This window comes from Staurois parvus, unplaced genomic scaffold, assembly GCF_062004578.1.
Source record: "Staurois parvus isolate SC_StPar_1 unplaced genomic scaffold, SC_StPar_1.0 ptg000106l, whole genome shotgun sequence".
In the NCBI taxonomy this organism is placed as follows: Eukaryota; Metazoa; Chordata; class Amphibia; order Anura; family Ranidae; genus Staurois; species Staurois parvus.
This window is the reverse complement of record NW_028317902.1, coordinates 5,474,514-5,493,879: the sequence shown is the minus strand read 5'-3', so window position 1 is coordinate 5,493,879 and position 19,366 is coordinate 5,474,514. Positions and strand designations below refer to the sequence as shown.

The following is a 19,366-nucleotide window of genomic DNA, read 5'->3' as shown; positions in this document are numbered from 1 at the left end:
ATCATTAAAGAACAAATTTCAAGGAGTGGAAACTGAATTTATTTTTCAACATATTCCCCTGCTACATTTATACACCTATCCCAGCATTTAACTAATGCTTTGAAAGCTTTGGCATAGAAACATTTGTCAGTACGTCTGAACCATCCTAGGACAGCCTGCTTCACTTCATCATGATTGTGTTCACTGTTCCCACAGAAAGATTTGTCTCTTGTGCAATTTCATAACAGGTTATGCGTCGATTATCCAGGATCAGGCGTTTCATGCACTGAATGTTCACAGGAATGACTGCTGTGGGCTGCAAACCACTGCAGCCGGGAAGGTCACTGACGGATGTACGGCCATCTTTGAAATGTTTACACCATTCACATGTCTTAGTGCGGCTGAGCGTCTCATCACTGTACTGTGCTGGACGTCTTCTGTAGATATCCGCGGGTTTTACTTCATCACCACTCGCTGCTCCATGCACACACTGACACTGTTTCCTGCCATCTTGATTAACATTTTCTGGACTGGCCCGCGACATGTGCACCACCTATCAGTAATAGGACACACTTTTCACTTACTATTGTGTGTATTACCGCCACACTAGCATTCTGTTTTATACCTGTAAAATGAAAAGTCCCGGTTTGACTTGAACTTCACGTGTACATTCTAGCATATAATCGGAAGTCATGCAGTGTACGTGTGACTCCTCTTCTAGCCACACCTAGAGCTATCCACGATCCACAGAGCTAGCAACATGGTAACAACAGGGTTCAATATTTATTATAAAGGCAAATTGTGATTTATCATTTTACAGAACATTTTTCATATTTCACGATAACTTAGTTTTAATTTTCTTCCTTCGGTTCATTCTTTTGTTTCTGATCATGCACGGTCTTGGTCCCTCGACTATTTTCGTATGAATACTATACTAATCACTTTAAAATAATTTGTTTTCTTATCAAATGAGAAAAAAATTCACTCATGTTCCTTTGGAAACTTTAGTCTGAACTGTCATGATTGGATGTCAAAATTTGTGTACTAACAATTCGATTATTGAATGATTGCTCTGAAAGTGGTTATTTTCGGCTGATTTTCTCATCGTGTGTACTAGGCATTAGTGCTTGTTCTGTGGGCTGTCATTGATTGAAGTGCTGTGAGAAATGTTTTATAAGAACTGTCATTTTTAAAGATATATGATTGTAGTTCTAGTTATACATAACACAAGTTAATAATGTTTTCTATTTATTAGAAAGTCATTGAACATGTTTTATATGAAACTAATACAAGTAACTATTCCGGAGTTCATATTAGTTTTCTGTGTTCATTTGTACAGTCAGAATCAGTCCTGCAGAGGATATTGCATGTTCTCTGAGCCAGTCAGGTCTCTATTGATTTGCCCAGGTTTACAGAAGGGTAGGGTACTGGCATGACTTCTTTATGCTTCATGTTTGGCCAAAGGTTGGTGTATGTCCTTGGACAGGCTGACGTAAATAACTGCAGTGTAGTCTGAATAGAGGTCCAGGACCTAGCAATACTGACTGGCAGGGAAACCCAGATCACAAGACTGGCTGAGTGCGTATCAGTTTGCTTGCCTTCTTTTACCTTAATTCACTCTGTTCATAGCATCTGCATTATAGGTGGTGAAAATTCTATATGCCATGGACATACCCTTTTCTGCTAAGGCTAAGTGAGGGGACTGATTTACAAAACCTTGAGGAAAACTGGAAGAAAAATAGTAACAAAGCAGGTTTCTTCTCCATTAAAACTTGAGTGCAATCTGTTTCTATGGGTAACTAATCTTCTGTTCCAGTTTTCTTTTACTGTGGTTGTTGTAGATCAATCCCTCTGTGATCTGGATTGCATTTTGATGTATTTATAGAAAGCAGGGTAAAGCTGTTGTCCTTACCAACCATATTTTGACTTTTACTTTACTAAGCAATATTGGGAAAATGTAACTGTTTTGCTGCTATGGGCACCTTTTCTTCAATATGTCACACCTTAGCCACAAGCAGGTGTTTAAAACATTTTTAAAAATCATGACAATATCTTTGAAATCTAGACTGTAGAAGCCATTGAATTACTATATATTATAATGTGTCTTGTTGTCATTCTCTTTTGCAGTGGACAGAAGAGTGGGGAAGGTTACATTGTAGTGGATCCAGTTTTGAGAATTGGAGCTGATAGCCGCGTCCTCCCTTTGGATTGTATCACACTTCAGACCTTTCTTGCAAAATGCCTGGGGCCATTTGATGAGTGGGAGGATAGGCTGAAAGTAGCCAAGGAGTCAGGTATTACAGTTATGCTGATCAATAAGTCATTGTCTTCTTTTTTCAGTGTCATATAGGCTGTTTCTGCTTTGAAGACAATGGCTCTATTATTCTTTTTACTGGTTTGTCAGTCATAAGTGGCATTGGGGCAGGGGCAGCAAGGGATATTGTGACAGTACAGTGAACCTACAGGCCTATAGGACTTCGCTGCCACTCTGTGTGTTTGATGCTCCCCTCAAGGCTAGTTTTTAATAGCTGTGCTTCAAACCACATGAAATTACATGAATTGCAATGCATTTTAAGATGGAATGACAAAATGGAGGTGCTGGTTGCAGTGCACTTCATGTGCTCATGAAATAACACAAAATTAGAGGACATACAGCACATCTGGTAAGGATAAACACAGTATACCCTGTAAAATAGTATTAAAAGGCTTAAAGTGGTTGTAAAGGCATGACATTGTTTAACCTTTTTTCTTGCATCAGGGTAAAAAATGTCCAAGTATTTGTATCACAACCCCTCCCCATACTTACTTAAGTCCGTACTCGATCCCGTGTTATGCCCGCCTGTAGCAGCTCTCCCTGCATTCACAGGACAGAGAGGCAGCAGTGGAGCCATTTGGTCATACTGCGTGTGTCTATGGAGGCACAAAGTCCTGCTTGGGAGCAAGCCTGGATGTGTGTCCACTTAGGAAGTGGCTTCCTATGGTGGCATATGGAGAAGAATAGGAACCAAGAATGCCAGCGGGTGGACCCCTAAAGAGGAGGTTTGGGGCCACTCTGCAACACAATTGCATAGAGCAGGTAAGTGTAAAGCTAAATTCCAGGAATTCAGCAGCTTTGCAAAAAATGCACAATGCACTTTGAGTTATATCCAATTAGGTTCATGTCACCTTCAGAACTTATCTCTGTTACTTATATGTGATAGATTTATTGCACTTCCAGAGGGACACTTGAGGCTGTGAGAGAGAAGAGAAGCACACAGAGCAGCTATGCCTGCCCCTCCATTCTGCTGCCTAAGCCCAGAAGCCTTTGTATTTTGTATTAATTCACATAATACAAATGCTTCTGTGGATGGGCAGAAGGAGAGGAGGGGCAGGCATAGCAGTTCCAGTGACTCTGCTCTTGAAGAAACTGAGACCCATAGTAAGCAGCAGTGGAGTTTCAGAAGTTATCTTCCTGGAGCACAATAAACCTGTCAGATGTGAATAATAGATATACTGTAAGTCTATGAGGCAGCAGGCACCTCTTTAAACCTAATGGTATACCTCCAGTTTTGACAAAGCAGCTGAATTCCTTGAATTCTGCTTTGACAAATTTGTTTATTTAAAATAAATAAATAATAATAATTAAAAAAAAAAAAAAAAAAATATATATATATATATATATATATACACATTTTTTTTACCTTTTACAATCAATTTACACTGGCCTTATAAAAAATTGTGGATGGACGAATCTCCCTGCAGGCTATTGTATTTTGACAGTCCGTGCCTGTGGCTGTCAGAATACCTTAGCAAAATCTGCAGCTGATTGACTGCAGCTGCTGTTGGGCCTCCAATTTGCTGCCAGGCTGCTTCAATTTTCAGATTGAAGGATGTCAGGTGGGAATTGCCATCAGGGCCACACAGGGCTCAAATTTCATCTTGTTCGTAAGGGACTGGCCAAAATTCGGTAAACCTATTGACAGCTTCACACATTGGCATCTAAGCTTGTGCATTGAGGTCATTGTTCACTACGTGAATAGTATAGTAATGTTTTGTGTTTTGTTTTTTCCTGGAAAGATCCAGACCTAGTCACCATATGCTGTGCCTGCCTTCCACAGCACTGTATTAATTACCTTTTATGCCTAATCTAAGAGATAACTGAAAACCTTTAGGGTGGCCATAAACACCAGTAACTCCACAACTTGGTTTGTCTGGTCTGGCTATGTAGGACTATGCAGGCTTCTGACAACCAGAAAGGCTCATTTTCACTTTAAGAAATAGCCCAACTTGTTGCGATGGTGACAAACTTTCCTTAAGCTAGCCATAGATGGATCAAATCTCTGATGGTTCAGGAGCGATCAGCCAAGATTAATCAATCTATGGAAAGGCTGATTGCACTCAAATTGATCCATCGATCCATTGGTGCAACTAGCCTGTCGGATTTTTAGCATGTGATTACTACCCGCGGCTATAGCTGCTAACAGTAATCATGTTCTCCCAGCAGGGAACATTCCCTCCCCCCTTTCCCCCACTGGCAGAACACAATAGCTCCACTGGAGGGATTCCCCCATTAACACTGACTGTGTTGAAGGGACAATTGTGCAATTTTATTTCCTTCAACCCAGGAAAGAAAGTCGCATATTCTATGGCTTACCTAAGTTCTATTGTTATTGTGCTTCTGACATTGACTTATAAAGCATTTTTGAAGATTCTGAAATCATTTTTTGAATTTTTAATTGAATAATATAGGACAGTGTTTTGTTATTATCGTTGTTGCTTTCATGAAGGTTTTGTTTGTATTTGTAGCATTGCATTAAAAACGTAACCAAAATGAAGAGAAGTGATTTTACTCTATTAGTAAATAACTTTATCATGTTTTCTATCAAACACAGAATGTTAGTGTTTTTATAAATGGTACAGATCACAGAATAAAATGCATTTATCTATTTGCTGTAAACATGTTTTGAATTTATTATTGGTCAAGTAAGAAAATATGTATTTTTTTACCTTAATTTTTTACTTTTTTTGCCTTAAAAGAAAAGCTTAAATATTTTCTTTATAATTTTAATATATTGAGTTTTATACATTTTAGGTTACAACATGGTGCACTTTACCCCCCTCCAGACTCTGGGTAAATCTCGATCTTGTTATTCTTTGGCTAACCAATTGGAGCTGAATCCTGATTTCTCCAGGTCAGGGAAGAAATATACATGGAACGATGTTGGGAAATTGGTGCACAAGATGAGGACAGAGTGGGATATGTTGTGCATCACAGATGTTGTATATAACCATACAGGTGGGGACTCATGTATATACAGTCATATGTAAAAATGTTGGCACTTGTTTCCACTTACTGCACACCAAACTTGCCAAAACTGTTTGTTTTGTTTTTGACTGAATGTCAGACTCTGCTACCTAGTATACGCTATATTGCCAAAAGTATTGGGACACATGCCTTTATATGCACATGAACTTTAATGCCTTCCCAGTCTTCGTCCGTAGGGTTCAATATTGAGTTGGCCCACCCTTTGCAGCTATAAAAGCTTCAACTCTTCTGGGAAGGCTGTCCACAAGGTTTAGGAGTGTGTCTATGGAATTTTTTGACCATTCTTCCAGAAGCGCATTTGTGAGGTCAGGCACTGATGTTGGATGAGAAGGCCTGGCTCGCAATCTCTGCTCTAATTCATCCCAAAGGTGTTTTATTGGGTTGAGGTCAGAACTCTGTGCAGGACAGTCAAGTTCCTCCACCCAAACTCGCTCACCCATGTCTTTATGGACCTTGCTTTGCGCACTGGTGCGCAGTCATGTTGGAACAGGAAGGGGCCATTCCCAAACTGTTCCCACAAAGCTGGGAGCATGAAATTGTCCAAAATGTCTTGGTATGCTGATGCTTTAAGAGTTCCCTTCACTGGAACTAAGGGGCCAAGCCCAACCCCTGATAAAACAACCCCATGCCATAATCCCCCCTCCACCAAACTTTACACTTGGCACAATGCAGTCATGCAAGTATCCTTTTCCTAGAAACCGCCAAACCCAGACACGTCCATCGGATTGCCAAACAGAGACGCGTGATTCATCATTCCAGAGAACATGACTCCACTGCTCTAAAGTTCAGTGGCGGAATGCTTTACACCACTGCATCCGACTCTTGGCATTACACTTGGTGATGTAAGGCTTGGATGCAGCTGCTCGGTCATGGAAACCCATTCCATGCAGCTCTCTATGCCTTGTTGTTGTGCGAACCTGAAGGCCAGACAGTTGGTGACTTCTGCGCACTGTGCGCTTCAGCATGCGCTGACCTCACTCTGTCATTTAACATGGCCTACCACTTCGTGGCTGAGTTGCTATTGTTCCCAGTTGCTTCCCCTTTATTATAATACCACTAACAGTTGACTGTGGAATATTTAGTTACAAGGAAATTTCACGGATGGACTTATTGCTCATCTGGACTTATTGCTCATGGTACCACGATTGAATTCACTGAGCTCCTGAGAGCGACCCATTCTTTCACAAATGTTTGTAGAAGCAGTCTGCATGCCTAGGTACTTGATTTTATACACCTTGTGGCCATGCAGGTGATTGAAACACCTGAATCCAACGATTTGGAGGGGTGTCCCAGTACTTTTGGCAATATAGTGCATGTTCAACTCATATGTTTGTCTGGTCGGTTAATTGTAGATCAATGCAAATGCATATTATGCAACAAACATACTTATTTCCAATTTGATTGCCAAAATGAAACGTACGGCCACCCCCCAACTGCATATTATGTAATGAACCCCAGACAGATGTCATGCACTTCATTTGGGGTTGTCAGATTATATCTGAATTCTGGCAGCAAGTGGTAAAGTGTTACTAAACCCATGACCCTCCATTAGCTATATCTAGTTTTCCACAGGACACAGAAAATGGAAATGCAATTATTTTAGTAAATATAAACTGCTAAATACCCTTTCTCAACAATAGTAATTAGCATTCTTGTGACTGCTATCAGTGTTCGGCCAAGCACTGGTTAAAGCTTGCAGGAGGAATTTTCATTCTCCTCTAACCTTCCTATGAGGCTGCATGACCCCCTAACCCTCTATCTGGACAGTACTGATTGGCTCTGTGCTGATCACATGCACCCTCCCCCCCAAAAAAAAGAACCCAGAATAAAACGGCCTTACACAATGCGGAGGATTAACCCCCTAGGTTTGACAGTGAGTATAAGAAGCATGCTTTACTGAATATATAGACTAATTTTATTGTCATGGGTTTAGTTACGCTTTAATGTGCTCACCACCTTACTGTACTTCCCCCTGTTCTCTACAAGTGAGTTTGTTGGTTTGGTGCACTAGATGAAGAATATTGGCCACACTATACCAGAAACTTTATTTACAGCTCACAAAAACATAGTTACATAGTTAGTAAATGGAATTGTCCAGCCTCCTCCATTGTTATCTATGGGAATAGGATCTATTCACTGAGATTCCAGAAAACGTGGGACCTGTGGTGTAATTTTACTCTCTCTTAAGTTTGGGGCCTTCCCAATTTTTAAGTGATAGTTCACGTTTTCAGAAAAAAATGAAAAGGGGAACTAACACCCTTTATCACTCACCTTTGTCTTCCTGTTTCACTTACTTGTGGATAGTTTCACTGCCCACACAGTTCCGTGCAGCAGTCCTGGGGTTTGAAAACCATGCTGTTCCTTATCTTCCTTCCCTAAGGATGCTAGAAAGGATCAAAGTGGGTCTGACTGGTCAGCTTGATCGAAACAGATCAGAACTGCTTAGATACTTCCTGACATCCCTGGGGAAGGAAAAATATCAGCGTGGTTTTCAAACCCCAGGACCGCTGTACAGGGCTGCACGGGTGGTGAAACTGTATCATTCACAGAGATAAGTTCAGCAGGGACCAGGGGGGTGAGGAGAGTGTAAGGTGTTAGGCAGACCATAGACAATGCAATCTTCTTTCTTGCAGCCACGGGTTGCAGGAAAGAAAATCACTTGATTTCCCCATCAATACAGTCAGTGTTGATGGGGGAATCAATTCCGTGGAGCTGTTGTGCTCTCCCAGCAGGGGGCATGACACGGGGGGGGGGGGGGAGAGTTGGGGAAGCCGTCCCTGCCATGAGAGCACAGTGAATATTGCCAGCTTCAATTGCTGCTGATAATAATCACATGAAAAATCCGACATGTTGGTTGTACCCAAGTCGTACAACAATCGAATTGAGTACACTCAGCCTGCCCATAGATGGTTTGAATCTCAGGCACTCCCTGTTGAATCGGCTGAGAGTCGAACCATCTATGGCTGGCTTTAGTTCACCATTTTTTTCTGAAAAGATGAACTATGTTAAAGTCATAACTACCTCACTCTTCATGGTAACATATTTTAGAATTTATTTATGTAACAAAAGCTCATGAGAAACTGTCACTGTTCCACTTTTTTATTTTATGAAAGATATTTATGCTCAGATTTTTTTTATACGATTACTGTAATTGTGAACTTATGCACTTTTCTACTTATGTACAATTGCTTGAGTTCAATAAATAAAGTTTGAAAAATGTGGGCATTCCCGGTTAAATTGCACGGGTTACAACGAGTGACAGATAAAAAACAAAGCTACAATAGAAAGGATTCTAGCTAGCTGCAGGAAGCTTTGGATGTCTGTGCTTATCTCCAGAGTGGGAATTACTAATTACTAACTGACAGGGTAACAAAATGCCAGATTGTATGTTTTAGTTTTTGTGCCTGTTAGATTCTGCTTTTGACTTGTTGATTTTGATGGTAATGATGCAGTGCGAGAATATTGAAAGGGATAACCACAGTGATCCTTTGAAGATACACCAATGTTGTTAAAGTCCCTTGTATGTGTTAAACGTGAACTTTAGTCAGATAATTAAGTCCTGTTAGATCACTTCAGACTGGCCGCTTTTGCAGGTATAGCTATGAAAAATATAAAAAATAAGTGTCTATACTGTTTAAAATCCAGTAATACAACATTGCTCCATGATCTGCACGTGCTCAGTTGCGCTCTAATTTTCAGCACTGTGCCAAATAAATCAGTGCCACTAGAGGCCATTCTGGTGACAGCCTGCAGACTCAGGGGTTCCGGGCTTTAGCAAAATGGCAGCCTCCAGGAGAAAGAAACAGGAACAATGCTGGACGCAATGTACAGCACACACTAATTTTGGTAGCATAAGTAATAATGTAGAATGTACTGTATGTTTCTCACTAATGAACATTCTTTTTTATAAAGTTGTTATGGGTAAATTTCCACTTTAAAAAACAAATTAATATCCATTGCTGTCAAAATTCTGTGCACAACCTGATATTCTGAGTTCTGTAACTTTAACTGCTCGAGGTCAGGGGGCAAACTATGTGCAAGATTTGCAATGTGCAGTGCAAATCATCCTGGAAGCTCTGATCAAGTCTGACAAGCACAGCCTGATGCATGCAGATCTCACACAGTCTTCAAACAGCCCTCCACACCTGCCCTTAAAATGACAGTGGGATACCTCCACATATTTGTTATAAACATCCCATTGCATAACTTTAGAAAGGCTATTACTAGTAGTAGTCACATTCAGCAAGACTCATTCTGTAACATTAAGACATTTTGCTAAAATTTTGTTAATCTTGCTTTAGACAATGTTTTGAGTGAGAATTATATGTGACCCATGTATAAGCATTATATTGTTATGTATAATATAGTTACATAGCTGGTAAGGTTGAATAAAGATGTCTGTCCATCCAGTTCAACCTGTGTGTGTGTGTGTGTGTGTGTGTGTGTGTGTGTTTTTGCCAACAGTGATATCCCATATCCTTATATACTGTAATCACCAAGATGCCCATCCAAGAGGTTTTTTTTTTAAACTTATCAATACTTCCCACTAACACCACTGATTGTGGAAGGAAGTTCCACATCTTTACGGTTCTGATGGTAAAGAACCCCCTACACAGTTTAAGGTTAAATCTTTTCTCGTCCAACCTCACTGATTGGCCGCATGTCCTCGTGAGCAACCTGAGACAAAACAGTTTCCTCCGTGTGCTAGGATCCTCTTTTAGATATTTATATATTGTAATCTTATCTCCACTTAGGCATCTATTCTCTGGGGAAATAAGTCTGTGTGTAGCCATTCCTCATAACTGAGGTCCTCTAGCCCCTTATTAGTTTTGTTGCCCTTCTCTGAACTCTCTGCAGTTCTAGCACATCCTTCCTGAGGACTGGAGACCAGAACTGGATGGCATACTCAAGATGCGGCCAAACCAGAGTTTTGTAAAGTAGTAGAATTATAGTTTTATCTCTTGATTAAATACCTTTTGTATGCAAGCTAATATTCTGTTGGCCATGCTTGCAGCAGCTTGGCATTGCATGCTATTACTGAGCCTGTTGTCTACCAGGACTCCCAGATCCTTTTCCATCCTTGATTCCCCCAGAGGTTCTCCTCCAGCGTGTAGCTTGCATTTATATTTTTAGCCCCCAAGTGCATTACTTTACATTAGTCTACATTTAACCTAATTTTCCATGTATTAACTCACACCTTGATTCTTTCAAGGTCTATAACATTGTTACACAAAATATTTTTCTAATATAGTATAAGTTCTTAATTTATTTGGTTCTATTATTCTGCATTGTAATGGTGTCCTGGTATAATTCATTTTACTTTATTGTATGTAATTTATATTTTACAGCTGCTAATAGCAAATGGATTCATGATCACCCAGAGTGTGGGTACAACCTGGTTAACTCTCCTCACCTCAAACCAGCCTGGTTATTGGACAGAGCATTATGGCACCTTACCTGTAAAGTGATAGCTGGAAAATATGCTGCACGGGGGCTTCCAGCGCTCATCCAAAATGACCAGCAACTTAATGTGAGTTAGTTGTCGTTACATGTTTTATAGATGTCAGTATGATATGACCTTGTTTTAATATCCTTTGGCTAAACACAGTAACAACAGAGTTAACCGAGCATCCATGTTCAGGATATGAAGTATAGTGATGGAAGGTGCAACACACTTGCTGCATACAGTTTATTTCTAGAGCAGTGTTTCTCAAGTAATGGGTCACGATCCAAAAGTGGATCGTGACCAGGGGCGGACTGGATCGCGGGGCAAGTGCCTCCAGGCCTCTGTAATGCCCCTACCATCACCCAGACTTTGAGACACTTATCAAGAGCAAGAAGCATCCCCAGTTTTCCCATTAGTTCTAATTAATTTAATAAATTTCAAAGATCAGAGACATTTGAAAAGATAAAAAGGAAGAGGAGAGGGTGGGATGAGCCACTAATACGTTTTAGTAACTCAACCCCTATATGTTAATTAAAATGTTATTTTTGTATCCCTTACCATGAAAATAAAGGAGGAAAATACAGCCAGTACTGCTTTATATTTATTTCAGGCCTGTCTTGCATGAAGTTATAAATGCATTGACATCAATACATGGAGCTACAGGTGATATATGGAAGCTGCACTTGTATCTGATCCATTTGTTTTCATAAATCTAGGCTACTTGCTTTTTTTTGATATCAGATATGTTCACTTTGGTTCCCCTAGAATGTAACATATTTATTTTCTGGATTGGATGAAACTTTATCTTGAAGTTAAATTTGTGATGCCAGAGTGTTAGAAATAAACTACAGTGTTGTGATTGACATGGCCTGCTGTATGAATGGAAATGTACTGCTGGCAGGACCAGCTTTGAGTCCACTTATTTATTTGACCAGCAGACTAAGATGGCTATGAGTCAGCTCAGGACTGAAGTGTGATCTAGGCAAGCCTTCTGTAAATTTAGGCTGATGAACATTGAGATTGAGCAACTCTGCAAGAATGTGGGCATATCTGAATGCAATAAGACATTCTGTATCTGAAACAGCACATACAAGATCCTGCATGTTGATAATAGTAATGTAATGATTTACTAGCATTGAAAAGAAAATGTAGTTATATCGTCATGCTAGACTGCATTCAATTATTAATTTAATATTGAATTGTATCCTATATAGCGACACTAATTGGTCCCTACTGTATGGTCAGCAACTTCATTCTGCAGTTTTAAAGTAAAACACCTGTGATTGAGCTGTGATGGAATCAGCCACATATTTAGCGGATTTAATGAATAGATTAATCTCTAACACCGTTCCAATCATTTTGGGGAAACAGATGTTGAAATAAACTGTCAGAAGTTTTAACCCTCCCCTGCGCTAGAACTGAAAGGAAAACTTTTGTCGAAATTATGACCTCGAAGTAATATGTGAGAAACAGTTCACTTTAATGTAAACTTGTCACAAAGCATATAAGGAAAAAATGTCAGAGGCAGCTGAAATGATGTACAATTTTCCTGTATAAGGAGAGCTTGTGATGCCTCATATAACCAGTCTATATATTGTTGGGGAGATTTCTTTTGGTTTTCTGTCTCAGAGACAGAATAGGATGTAAGATCTGTCACTAGAAAAGGTTTCCTCATTGGAAGATTCTCTCCCCCCCTATTCCTTTTTCTGTGACAACATTTTAGATTTCCCATAACTTTCTGTACTGGGGACAATGGTCACCAGGACCAGTAGAGAAGGTGAATCTCCCCAGCTAGCACAAAAAGGGTAAGAAAACTTGAGAGAACTACTAACCTTTCCACATTCTATTCAACATGAAACTGGTTTTACACATTAACTGTTATTTACATATTATATCTGGATCGAGGAATCCTTTGACAAAGTGATTTTACTTATGCTAAAGAGCTGCTAAAACAGACATTTACTTACAGAATGAAGCCATTAGTGAAATCATTTTGTTCACAAGTGATAACTTTTTTTGTCCTAACATTTGCTGTGTAGCTGAAAGCAATCTGTTATTTCATGCTATCGATCATTTCTAGCTGAGCCTTGTGTAGCATAATATCTATTCCTTTCGTGTATGCAATGTTAATACATCATACAGTATTTAGATGTTAGGCATTGATTTTCTAAAGCAAATAGATTGTTCACTTTGCAAGGGAATTTGTCCAAGAACTTTGGTAATGTAGTGAAATTTCACTTTGCTTAGAATACCCAATCACATGCAAAAAAAAAAAAATCACTAGTCTCTGGGGCATCTACTCTTGCAAACTGAACAGTCTATTTGCCTTTAGTAAATCAAGCTCTCTAAGAAAAAGAAGACTATATGTGATGGACACCTTTTATTTTTCTTTTCTGCAGAGTATTCGTGGCATCATATGGGAGGAGATCTACCCCAAGCTCAAGTTATGGGAGTTTTACCAGATCAATGTGGCTAAAGCTGTGGAACAGTTTAGAACTCTGCTTGCCTCTGGTATGCTACACAGTATCCCTGGTAGTAAGTAGACAGGAAAGATCCCTCTGGGCTGGAGGCACAGTTATACTTGGATTGTAGGTAGAATACATTGAAAACATTTGCTTGTCAAAGAGATGCATTGTTTAGGCTGGACACAGGTATTAGGCCTGATGCACACTGGTTGTTTGCCCAGCTCTCCTGAATTCCTTTCTCCTGGTAGGAGAAAAGCTGCATAACAAGTGCACCTAAAACCATGTTTTCGTTAACGCATTTAGGTTCTTCAAGCTCTTGGGTGTTACTTAATTCCATTGGTCATTAGGCACGTCAAGCGTTTTTCTGCCAAAACTCTGCTGCTCCTGTACGTGCTGGCAGTTTTTTTTTTTTTTGCCTGTAAACGCCTATGGGTAACATTGAGGGGCCTTCCTAAAAGTGGAGTTTTAATGCCCAGTGTACATGAGGCCTTAAAGTGGATTTTGAGGCTATTTCTAACTGTGCTTAAAATTGCTCCCACCTCCCTTCTAAATCCTATTCTTACTACCCTGTGAAAGGAAGATGCTTATACTTATGCCTCTCAGGGCGCACCAGTCCAGTCGCGTAATGTCCCCAGTGGCCGGCTTCAGGGGAGAGGAGATATGCATTGTCTGCTGTCCATCTTCTCCCCTGAAGCTGCTGTTGGGCGCCAATCAGGTGACTGGACTGGAGCTCCCTCAGAATAGGTAAGTATAAGCATTTTCCTTTCACATGGTAGTTAGAATATGGTTTAGAAGGGGTGCTGGAGCAGGTTTAAGCATAGTTAGGAATAACCTGGAAGTCCACTTTAAATGGCAGGTGGTCATTAGCAAATTGAAAGCTGAACATAATTAGCATTACCCATGTTATCTCTGGGTACAGCAACTCCTCACTTGGAAATTAAATCACAGCTTATAGACTTTTCTTTTGAGACCTATTGGCCCTGGATGTCTACAGCAGTTCTGAATTGTACATTGCTCTACATTACATTATATTGACTAGCAAGAAAAATGTTAAAATTGTACAGTATAGGTATCACAGACAGATAACCACCTACCTCATTCTCTTATGCATTCACTCTCATGCCAGACATCTTTATGTTATTTTCTGTAGAGTTCAGGGAGAGTTGTCACTTCTACATTTCATAGCTTCCCTAGTCCTGTTCCCAAATTGCTGGATTTTGGTTGAAAAATAGCTTTTATTGTTAAATTGTTAAGGGGGTAATAAAAGGCTTTACCCATGTGGATAGTTAAGGTATAAATACTGTGGGGTTAAGCCACATGACATTCTTATATGTGTTGTGAGCTCTCTTGCTTGGATCTCTATGCTTCAGTTCCTGGGTCTGCACACAGCTGGGTTATTATCAGGGGGTTTCCCATTCTTGTTAGGTATTATGTTTATTTTATTGCAGACAAAGCAAAATGAGTAGGTGAAACACCCCAACTCTCTGCTAGATGGGAGCAGAGTTTGAAATTATAACAGGGACATCCCTCTCTTGGAGCATCCAAAACATATGGGAAAATGGACTTAGCCCACCTATGATTAATATGTCACTTTTGTATGGACTAAATCCCAAAGTATAACTGCAACTTGCTGTGCCCCCAGCACTCCCTTAAAGTGATTATAAAGTTTTTTGTTTTTTTTAAATAGCAAACATGTTATACTTACCTGTTCTGTGCAATGGTTTTACACAGAGCAACCCCAAATCCTCCTCTTCTGGGGCCCCCTGCCAGCAGTCTCCTCCATGTGCCACCATAGCATGCCTGTCAGTGATGGGTCTTAAATGTGCTTGACGTATGTTTCAGGTGCCCAGAAGAAAGGATCAAAAGCAGACCCAAAGAACCTAGTGATCATTCAGGACCCACAATTCAGGCGGTTTGGTTCTACAGTGGATATGGAAACAGCCCTCAGTACATTCATACCACACAGGTAAGAGCCAGACTAGTTTCTCAAATTCCACTTCTTGTCACTGTGTCTATGAGAAATTTGGAGGTCAGTATTGCTGACCTGAGAATAGGTTCTCATTCAGTCACTCCGTAAAAGTGTACAAGTGAAGTCAAAGACTACTCAGAACTCCTTATCTGCTTAGTTCAGGGTCAGGTGTTCTGTGAATACTGAAGCCAAAGGTTTATAGCCTGAATGTCAGGCAACTAGCATGAAGTCAGCAATGGCAACTTCCATATTTACTATTGTACAAATTTCAGTAGAAAATACAGTAGAAATGCAATATGGGGAAGCGTCAGATTTCTAAAGAATTACCGCCTTCTGTACAGTGCTCCACCCCATTCAGGGGTCAGCCTGGGGATTCCCCAGCCAAAAGCTAAATGTAAACAAAGGGGCTGGGGATACAGGTGATGTTATAACCGAATATGGCAATGCCTAACATGGCTTGCTGATGGGTGGGAGGAACCTGATGGGAAATGAAAGACTTGTTCCCCATCAGGTCTGTTTTACTTTTGATTGAGATTGTGGCAGTGGATGGATTCAAAAGCCTCTACTGGACCGATTAGCAGCTATTGATCCTGTCTGTTACAGCTAAATGGATTGGCTGCAAGCACTGACGCTTTCGGTGCTGCCCCCTAATAGCATTCTAAAGGGTGTTTAGAACACCCTTTATGAATTCCCCTGAGTGTGCTTAAATTGTAACTATAATTGTACTGAATTAATGTACTATGTTTACACTTCCAGTAATGGGCCTGCTGCCATTGAGGAATGCTGTAACTGGTTCCGCAAGAGGCTTGAAGAACTTAATGCTGAGAAGCACAAACAGATTAACTTCCACCATGAACAGGTATAATTCTTATCCTTCAATCACTTAATTAGTGGATTTGTTTTCTTTCCAGCATGAATTCTTTGTAGTAGTTTTGGACAATGTCAGTCTGGGATTGAGACTGAAAAATGTATGTAAATATCTACTCCTTATATAAGGACAACCAAGGAAAAATTAAAAAAAGAAATGCAGTAATTTTACTTCAAGAGACCCTGAAAGGCAAATTGACTGTTAATCTGCAAAGGGGCCCTCTTGACCCCCCTTATATGTGCCTTGCCTGCATTACATCACTTCTTCTTCCTCCATCGCATCGGAATCACCAATATCATGCCTTAAGAGACTGGTGACCTTGCTCTTTGTGTCTTAATCTAGTACTCAGGCCTAGTGATTGACTGTTCTGCTCGAGCACTATCACAGGGATGGAGGTCACATGTTCCCTCATACCCAGAAGTGTCAGGTAGTCTCATTGGCTGCAATGAGGAAAGAAACAGTAAGGAAGTGCTGGCAAAAGAAGTATAGGTGGGCTGAGGGACTTTCACAAAGGCACTGTCACTTGCATGGGCAAGATGACAGTGTCTATTTACAAATGTCTATATTTAGTCAGCTGTGTTTGCCCTTTACTGTATATTTGACATCAGTACAATCCTGGAAATATTAAGTGCTAAGGATTTGATTAAAAAGACCTCCAAAACAGTTGTTATCCAGTAAAACGTGCATATACCCACAGCAGACCCTGCAAGACCTCTCCACTATCACTAAACACCTCTTTGAAGAACCTAGCAATATTATGACATTTAATGAGACTGCCAAAAAGCCACTGTTAGTATGTAGTATCACATATCACAGCTTAATGAATCATTCACAGAACATGCATGCCATATACTGTAATAACTCATTTTTTTATTTAGGCAGTAAATTGCATTTTGGGCACCATGACCTATGAGCGTCTAGCAAACCATGGCCCAAAGCTTGGAGCCATAACAAAGAAGGATCCTATAGTCACCAGGTAAAGCCTTTTAAATGATCTTTTAATTGGTCTTTTAAATTATATTTTTAAGGGGGGGATATAACTACATATTCAAACATTTAGAAGCTGGTATGGTATTTAGTAAAATTTGTAACATAGTAGCACACTATATCCATGTTATAATTGCTCATGAGAGAAAACATTTGAATAACAGAGCTTTGAGATTTTGTTTCCTTGCATTTTCCTTGTTTGTGGTATAGTCTGTACCAAGCAAAGCAGCAGTAAAACATATTGGGGTTGATTTACTAAAGTCAAATATACTGTGCACTGCAAGTGCACTTGCTCCAGAGCTTAGTAAATGAGGTAAAGTTCACTTTGCAAAGAATATCCAAACACATGCAAGAATAAAAAAACAGCATTTTTGCTTGCACATGATTGAATGATAGAAATCAGCAGAGCTTCCCCTCTTTTCAGAGATTCACCTCAGATCTAGAGCAACTGCACTTACAGTGCACAGTGTATGTGCCTTTAGTAAATCAACCCCAATATGTTTTCAGCCAATGCAATTTTTGTTTTTTTTACAAACTTTTTATAAGCAATTTTCCATTATACAACATAGAGTACAACATGTTAAATCATACATATAGAATGTCATCATTCATCAATATACAGAATGAATCACGGAACAGGATTCCATATAGTTTCTGATACTGCTGTCCACAGCAAATAGGAAAGACAATGCTAATAGTCATAAAGTTAAGTGCGTTCGAGAGGAACCAAAATTATATCAGTAAGACTAACACAAAAATAAAACTTTTATCAAATACATTTGAAACTGTTTTCTCATTGACAGTCATAGAATATGGTTAGCTGACTCTCAGGCAGAGGTTGTCATAAGTGCAAGCATGGGAATAACATTGGAGCATCCCTTCGTGCCCATGTTGGGCAATTTTCTTGCACAGAGGAACAAATTACTTTAGAAACTAACAATATTACCTTTTAAAAGTTCCATAGTGTATTGTGTGCTGTACCAAAAGACAGATAAATTGACTGCTTTTTGGAGCTTCAAAGGTTTTAATGATAAATTGAATCCAACGCTGGAAGAAGGATTTTGTATGTGAATCATTATTTATCTTTATTTCAGTTGTCAACTTTTCTGTATGTAGCAAAGAGCAGGTCTTGCATCACGTTCTTAACTGTAGGAGGAGCAGGAGGAGCCTTGCATCATTTTCTCAACTGTAGGAAGATTGAGAGATAGCCATGTGCACATAATGCAACATTTGGTTGCCAAACGACAGAAATGAACCCAATTCATATTGCACCGATTGTGTTGGGAAGATTGCCTTCGCTCTCAGTAGCTAATTATTAATAGCAGTGGATCTAAATCCTTGGCATCCCCCCTAACATATGCTATATAATTAGTTTTTTGTCTCTGGAATTTTAAAGGAGTAGTAGTGCCAAAGCTCTTTTGGCTGTACTTCTGTGGATCACAGGAGTGCAGTTTGTTCTGCACTCCTGTGATACGTTTTCAGCTGAGAGCAGGCTGACATCACTCAGCCAGCCCAGGCTGGGGAAAGACCCAACTTTTAAAGTCAGAATCCACTCCAGAGTGTGGAGCAGCACTTGGTTTAGCCTCTCAGCGAGCCGCTGAGAGCCCGAGCCAGCCTCTCCCTCCCACTCCACAGCCCAGAGCTCCAGAGATTCCAGGGGGGAGAGTTGCCTTGCAGACAGCCCAGAACGGCTGTAAGAACTCAGCGATCATCAGTCATGTGATTGCTGAGTTCTCACACTTAGAGCCAGCAGGGAACAGATGCAGCATTGGACCGATGCTGCATCCACCTGGGTAAGTATAATTGGGGAAAAAAGAAAAAGCCCATACTTCTCTTTTAAGATTAAGGGATAGGATCAGAGATAGTGGGCATTGCAACCTGTTCCCCACATTTAGGGCAGGAGTTCATGTCATATAGTACAATATACAATATAGTGTATAGCACAATATTCAGTCAAAACTGTTGACTACTCCCATCTGGAAATCAGACCCCCATTTTGCTACTTTCGATTTTTCTAATGTGAATGCCTGAGATTATTTAGGGAAAGGTATATAGTAGACGTGGAAACACATATTGTTATTGTTTGCAGTTATTTCACTTTCCCATTTGGAGAAATGTCTTTGGAAGAGGAGGAACCACTAATGCACCAGCAAGACAAAGCATGCTACTTCATGGCTCACAATGGCTGGGTCATGGGAGATGACCCTCTGAGAAACTTTGCTGGACCAGGTACTTGGCTTATTTTCTAGAATAAAACAAACTTGTGCAGTTTAGATTATTTTAATTAGAGTCCCACGTCTTCAGATTTACCATGTTTTGATTGACTTTATAATCTATATCCATGTGG

General features: G+C 40.0%; 1 protein-coding gene across 6 annotated transcripts in view; it reads left to right on the top strand.

The window, feature by feature from the left end:
* The window catches only part of AGL (amylo-alpha-1,6-glucosidase and 4-alpha-glucanotransferase), a 131,394-nt gene that overhangs the window by 63,923 nt on the left and 48,105 nt on the right, over positions 1 to 19,366 (top strand). For 4 of the 6 annotated variants that reach the window (XM_089671519.1, XM_089671520.1, XM_089671517.1 and 1 more), the window contains exons 4-11: positions 2,107 to 2,273; positions 5,051 to 5,254; positions 10,633 to 10,814; positions 13,130 to 13,265; positions 15,038 to 15,161; positions 15,921 to 16,023; positions 16,911 to 17,008; positions 19,109 to 19,248. In XM_089671519.1, the coding sequence (XP_089527645.1) occupies positions 2,107 to 2,273; positions 5,051 to 5,254; positions 10,633 to 10,814; positions 13,130 to 13,265; positions 15,038 to 15,161; positions 15,921 to 16,023; positions 16,911 to 17,008; positions 19,109 to 19,248 (1,154 nt within the window). The remainder of the gene's footprint in view (positions 1 to 2,106; positions 2,274 to 5,050; positions 5,255 to 10,632; positions 10,815 to 13,129; positions 13,266 to 15,037; positions 15,162 to 15,920; positions 16,024 to 16,910; positions 17,009 to 19,108; positions 19,249 to 19,366) is intronic. The other 2 variants (XM_089671522.1, XM_089671521.1) reach the window with 1 other exon arrangement.